Source organism: Peromyscus leucopus, chromosome X (assembly GCF_004664715.2).
Source record: "Peromyscus leucopus breed LL Stock chromosome X, UCI_PerLeu_2.1, whole genome shotgun sequence".
NCBI lineage: Eukaryota > Metazoa > Chordata > Mammalia > Rodentia > Cricetidae > Peromyscus > Peromyscus leucopus.
The window spans coordinates 118,576,338-118,583,050 of NC_051083.1; the positions used below are offsets into that span (position 1 = coordinate 118,576,338).

General features: G+C 43.0%; 1 protein-coding gene across 1 annotated transcript in view; it reads right to left on the reverse strand.

Moving 5' to 3' along the window:
- Positions 1 to 4,703: 4,703 nt before the first annotated feature.
- The window catches only part of LOC114688510 (zinc finger protein 75D-like), a 4,274-nt gene continuing 2,264 nt past the window's right edge, over positions 4,704 to 6,713 (reverse strand). Inside the window, exon 2 of the mRNA XM_037198807.1 lies at positions 4,704 to 5,500. Within this exon, the coding sequence (XP_037054702.1) occupies positions 4,851 to 5,500 (650 nt within the window). The 3' untranslated portion in view covers positions 4,704 to 4,850. The remainder of the gene's footprint in view (positions 5,501 to 6,713) is intronic.

The following is a 6,713-nucleotide window of genomic DNA, read 5'->3' on the forward strand; positions in this document are numbered from 1 at the left end:
AACAGATCCCTGAACCTGGAGGGGAGGGGTTTGATAAAGATGTCTGATTTAAGACTGAATGCTCCAAGCTCTCTCTGTCTCTTCCCATGGTCCAGTTCTGGCTCTCTGTGCTAATTATCACCTATTTTAAGAAGAAGCATCTCTGATGAAGGTTGAATAATGCACTATGGGTAGAGCAATTAGGAGTCACTAGAAGTCATTTTATTGCCATGTTCATTTAGCAGAATTACAATAGTAGAGTTTCTCCCAGGATTCATGTCATATCTGGTCTCAGATGCTGGGCCTGAGACCTCTCTCCATTAAATCCTTCTATTACGTGTAGCACGAATCTTAAAGAGTCTTATTAATAAAATCAAACATGAGCCAGGTATTGGGGTGAATGCTGGAAGATCAGAGAAACAGAACAAGCCACATCTACCTCACCTAGTCAATTCCTCAGCTGATCCTGTTTCCTCAGACTGGAAGCCTCTCAGTCCTCATCCAGAATGAGTCTCAGCTGAACTGCTGCTCAAAAGCCTGAAAGCTTAACCAGCCAAATGCTTCTAGATTCTGGTCTTCTCGCCTTATATATCTTTCTGTTTTTGCCATCTCTCCCTGGGATTAAAGGCTCACTTCTTGGGATTAAAGGCCTGTGTCACCATGCCTGGCTGTTTCCAATGGGGCCTTTACCTCACAGAGATCCAGAGGGATTTCTGCCGCTGGAGTGCTAGGATTAAAGGTGAATGCCACCATTTTCTAGCCTTTGTATCTAGTGGCTGTTCTGTCTCTGACCCCAGATAAGTTTATTAGGGTGTACAATATTTTGGGGAACACAATACCACCCACAAATTACTAGTTTCTAATTTATTCCTTTATTACACTATATTCTATTTCCTCTTCCTTGAAAGATCTCCTCCTCCCCATGGTCCCTTACTAGATACCTAATCCCTGTGGTTATTCTAAATGAAACACACATATATTAAGCAAAAAGCTAACTCCATGCATGAGAGAAAGCATGCAATGATTGTCTTTCTGGGTCTGGTTTACCTGTTGGACATTTTCCTGATTAATAGTTAATGGGAGAGGGCCCAGTACACTGTGAGTAGTGCTGTCCCTGAGCAGGTGGTCCTAGGGTATATGAGAAAGCAAGCTGAGGGTAGGGTTTGAGAGATGGCTCAGTGGTTAAGAGCAGAAGACCAGCCTTTGCATCCCAGAAGTCAGGTGGCAGCGCAGAACCACATGTGGCTCCAGTATCAGGGGATCGACTGCCCTCTTCTGGCCTCTGCAGACACTGTGCGAGCATGGTGCACAGACATACATGCAAGCAAAACATTCATATGTATATATATGTTTATATATATATACATATATATAAACATTCATATATATATAAACAAACATTCATATATATATATGTATGTGTGTGTGTGTGTTAAAATAAGTTTTTTAAATTCTTAAGAAAAAAAGGATGAGAAAGCAGTGGAGACCAAGCCAGTAAACAGCTTTTCTCCACTGTTCCTGTCTCTGCTCTTGCTTGAGTTCTTGCCCTGATAAGATGAGCCTTCTGCACCCTAAATTGTTTTTGGTTATGGTGCTCATCACAGCAGTAGAAAGCAAACCAGGTCACAACAGCATGCAGAAAAGTGTCATCCCCAAACACAGCCCCATCCAAGGGTACTATGGTACAATCTTCACAAAACAGACTCTGGACCCGTCCTCAGATAGGGGTGTCTGACTGGATTATCTGGGTTAACCCCATGGTATCACAGGAGACAAGAGGAAGAAAGATCAGAGTCAGAAGCTGATTTGAGGCTGATGCCAACGCCAGGCTTGGAGCCACACAGCACAGGTGCCCCTGAAAGCTGAAAAGAACAACAAAAATGGGTTCCCTCTTGAAGTTCCAGAACAGGGGTTCTCAGCTTTCCCCAAAGCTGTGGCCCTTTAGTACTTCCTCATGCCGTGGTGATCCCCCAAACATAAAATTATTTTCATTCTCTTCAGAGCTGTCATTTTCTAGTGTTATGAACCGTAATGTAAGTGTATCCGTGTTTTCCGACGCTCTTAGGTGACTCCTGTGAAAGGGTCACTCAACTGAGAACCACTGGTCCACAAGCTGGTAAACCTAGCCAGCACCTTGATTTTATACGGCTGCCTTCCAGAACTGTACTCAAATAGATGTGCCCTATTTTAGGCGCCTAAGCATGTGATCCTCTGTAACAACAGTATCTGGAAACTGAGGGACCCAAGGGTAGGTGGAACCCATTTTTTCCTGTCCTGGAATCTTAGCAGGCTTAAGACAGCTGTAAATAAGTAGACCAGAAAGGTGGGTGAATTCCTACCTGAAGTCTTTGAAGACAACAGGGATTCCATTTTGCATGGAGAATGGGGGATGATCTGTACTCCATTGAAAGAGTCTGTATCTTTATTAATTTGATGCCTGCCTGTCTGTCTGAGTGTGCTTTGTGATTCAGTCTGTTCTGTGTTTCTTAATTACTGGCTCTAGGGTTCTTATCTGACTTGCAAAATGAAACTCATCTCAGTTTGAAAACCTTTCATATTTGGTTTTCCGTGTGTTTATAATTGGATTTAAAAAAATCACTTTCGGAATCCTTTGTACCCCCAATAAGACCAACATTTCTGGGATGAGTTTTGTAATTGAAAATAAGATTTTTAAATACAATATATTCTAAATACAGTTCCCCCTAACTCTTCCCAGATCCTCCCTACTTCTCCACGCATCCAAATCCACATCCTTTCTTTCTCCCTCTTATTAGAATATACATAGCCATCGAAATAATAATAATAATAAGGGCTGGAGAGATGGCTCAGCCGTTAAAGGCTAGGCTCACAACCAAAAATATAATAATAATAATAAAAATAAAAACAACAATAATGATAAAATAAAAACAAATGACCCAGAATAGGGCAAAGCAAACAGAAGAAGAAGAGTCAGAGAAAAGGCACGAGAAACACACACAGACACAGAGACACACATGTTCACACACATCGGACTCCATTGGTCCTGATGGACTGTCTCAGGGAGCAGTTCTTAGTCCAATTGGTGCTGATGAGCTTTGTCTCGGGGAGCAGCTGCAGTCTTGGAGGATGGGTGGGTTTGGGAGGGGTGGGGCTTGTAGGTTACAGGGTCTGCTGGGGGATGGTGGTAGTCTGACCTGTCTGCAGGAGATCTGCCTGCTGGCCTGAAACTGGGACTGCAATGGGTGGTGGTGTGGGGGCACAGGCTGTGCCCTTTGGCCCAAAGCCTAGAGGCTGGGGTGTTTGGCTATGAGAACAAAGACTCACCTCTTGGTCCAATCAGCACTGGCAGGCTCTGTCTTAGGGAGCAGCTGCAGGCTGGAAGGGTGGGTGGGTTTGGACGAGGTGGGGCTTGTGTATTTGGTTTTAAAAGCCTTTGTTCAAATTTAAATATAGTATGAAGTGTGTCATTTTTAATGAAAAACAACACTTAAAAATATGACAACCTTGCCCAATATCATAAATTAGCCCTTGATATATCTTTAAAATTCATGTATGCTATTTATCTTTTAAGAGATACCTGCACAAATGGAAAAGGGATAAAAAAATCACAAAGCAGTTTGCATCTGGCCTGATCCTGATGGGGCCAACAAGTACAAGCCACATGTCTTTCTTTGCCTGGCTGTTTTGGGATGTCCCCTTCTAGTATCAGATGTGTATCATGTGGAAGGGGCTACATAAGGCCCAACTTGCCATTATCAGTAAGTTAAATGCTCAGCTATTTCTACAGAGAAATTAGTCATAATTAGTCATTTAGGGCTAAGAAATCACAAAAGTGGAACTCCCTTTAGGGACAGGAGTCGTATGCACACATGTGAAAGCCTTCAGTGTGCATAAAGAAAGGCAAAATAATCAAGTCGTATTACCACTGTCCTGTACTTGCACTGAGACAGATAACTAGATGTGGGCATGTAGTGACTCTCTGATCATTTCATTCTATAAGTGCATACAAAGAGAATTGTGCAGACAGAGAGTACTGTGCAGACAGAGATAACTGTGCAGACAGAGAGAACTGTGCACACAGAGAGAACTGTGCACACAGAGAACTGTGCACACAGAGAACTGTGCACAAGAAAGCACAAGAGAACTGTGCACAAGAAAACAAAAAACTGTGCACACAGAGAACTGTGCACAGAGAGAACTGTGCACAGAGAGAACTGTGCACACAGAGAACTGTGCACACAGAGAGAACTGTGCACACAGAGAACTGTGCACACAAAGAATTTCAAGAGGAGTGCAAATGCTAATAAGGTTCTTAGGTTTGTGTTGGCTTTCAGGTCTTCTCTTGCTCCCAAACTTCTTAAAGGAACACAATAGTCGTAAGAACTCGGGAGAACAAGGACATTGGGAACACTTACGCTAGGGAAAACACTAACCCTCCCTTCCTGTTCATGAGTAAATGGCCCTGATTCTCCAGCTTGGTTGTCTATGGAGACTAAAATCAGAGGTGCTGAAGATGTCCCTCACATAGTAATTCTCTCTGAACTCACTTCCCGGGGGCTGCAATGGCGCTTTATGTCTCCTCTGAGGAAGTTCGAAGAATGAGTGCAGGGTTCGCGGCACCTGACACCTGAGGATAGTGTTAGAGAAAACATAACTGCAGACAAGTTGACAACCAAGTTTTCATTCTTTATTCATAACGTATCAAGGAATGGCAATTTTGTACAAACACTGAAAACTAAGTGCTGGGAGTGGGGAGCAATGTAGATTCCTTTCTGTGCTACAAAACATAGCTCTCCCAAGTTTCCTGTTCATAACACATGCTCATTGGGAAACGCCTAATCTTTTCTCCAGTCGGTCACAGCACTGTGCTCGTTTCCCTCTGGCTGGCTGCTCTAGCTGTTGACCTGACCATGTATGTTCTGGTGTCTGAGAAGGCTTGACTTCCTGCTAAACTTTCTCTCACACAGGCTACATGCATAGGGCTGCTCAGCAGTGTGGACTACCTGGTGGTTACAGAGGTGAGATTTCTGAGTGAAAGCTTTCCCACATTCCAGACACTTAAAGGGTTTCTCTCCTGTATGAATTCTTTGGTGTGTATGTAAGTTGGTGTTATGAGTAAAGCTTTTCTGGCACCAGGAGCACTTATATAGCTTTATTCCTTGGTGTGACAGGATATGCATTTTGAGATCTGACTTCCACCTGAAGCTATGGTCACACTGCTGACATGAAAAAGGCTTCTCTCTGGTGTGGACTCTATGGTGCCTAGCAAGCTCAGAAGGAACTCTGAAGCCTCTCCCACACTCCTGACATTTAAAAGGTTTTTGTTGCCGTTGTTTACAAACTGAAGCTAACGTCCTTTTCCTCCCTGGAAGAGCCTGATCATGTTCCTGCACCCTGTGTGTATCTGCATGGCTTTTCCTGTTGGTTTTTTTCTGGGAAGCTTTCTTTCTGGCCTTTGACACTTTTGATGGTCTTGCTTCTATTTCTGATGTAGAGGCAGATACAGGCTGATCATTTCCCATGTCATCTCCAGGTTTTAACCCTGTTCATATAAAGAAAAGCATCAGTCAGGTGTTTCATAGAAAAGAAAATGTAAAGGACTAGAGAGAAAGGTCAGTAACAATGACTTTAAAGAAATACATAAACTAGTGTTTGTGGCCCGGGCTGGAAAAATGGTATAGATCCATAGTCCCTTGATCCACTCTGCTAGCTACAGCAATAAGCCCACTCAATGGCGCCAGAAGTTACAAAAGGAAATTATAAAAAGTGGAAAGATGGCAAAAAGGTCTAGGACTCAAGAATTTCAGAAAGAAATAACAAACAAACAAACAAACAAACAAAAGACAGCAAGTGATAACACACCCAAACACCCAGAAGAAAGCCGAATCTCAAACCCAGTATTTTCCAACCCCAAAACTATCTGCAGAAGGCTGCATAGACAGACTTACTCCTTTCTCAGACTGAGTGTGAAACCGTTTAAAGACGTTTAAATACATAGAGTACAGTTAAGGAAGAGGTCAAGGAATACATCTAGCCTTAAGTGCTTACACGAGAAAAGAAAGTTCAGAAGGCAATAATCTTTAAGTTCCCTCCTCAAGAAACTTGCAAAGAGCAAATTAGGAGCAGATGAAATTCTAACAATGAAAATGGACATCATAACCAAATAAAATGCTACTTTCCAAAACACACTAACAGGAGTAGTAAGTCACTACCAAGACTACTAAGAGAAACTACAAGACCAGAAGGACTAAAAAGAAGCACAAAATCCACACAGGCTTTGTTGTACAAGACTGTAATCTCAGCACCAGGGAGAGACTCAGAGGGAGACTCGTGAGCATAATGGGCCACACTGCACAACTCTGACTCAAATTGCCATCCCGGAAGGAAGGAATAGGGGCTTGCAGTGGTCTGAATGAGAATCTCCCCCACAGGCTCATATATTAGACTGCTTTGACACCAGCGAGCAAAACTGTTTAAGAACGATTAGGAAGCGTGGCCTTGTTGGAGGAGAAGTGTCACTGGAGGTGGGCCCTGAGGTTTCAAAATCCAAGTCAGGCAGGCTCTCTTCCCGTCTCTGTCTCTGTCTCTGTGTGCTGCAAAACTAAGACACTACAGAAAGATAAGTGTGCCATGACTGCATATACTCGGAACACCAGAACTCTGGAGATGAAAAGAAGAGAATCACGAGTTCAAGCCCAGCCTGAGACACACAGTGAGAATCTGTCTTAAATGATGAAAAGAAATGAAATTCAAAT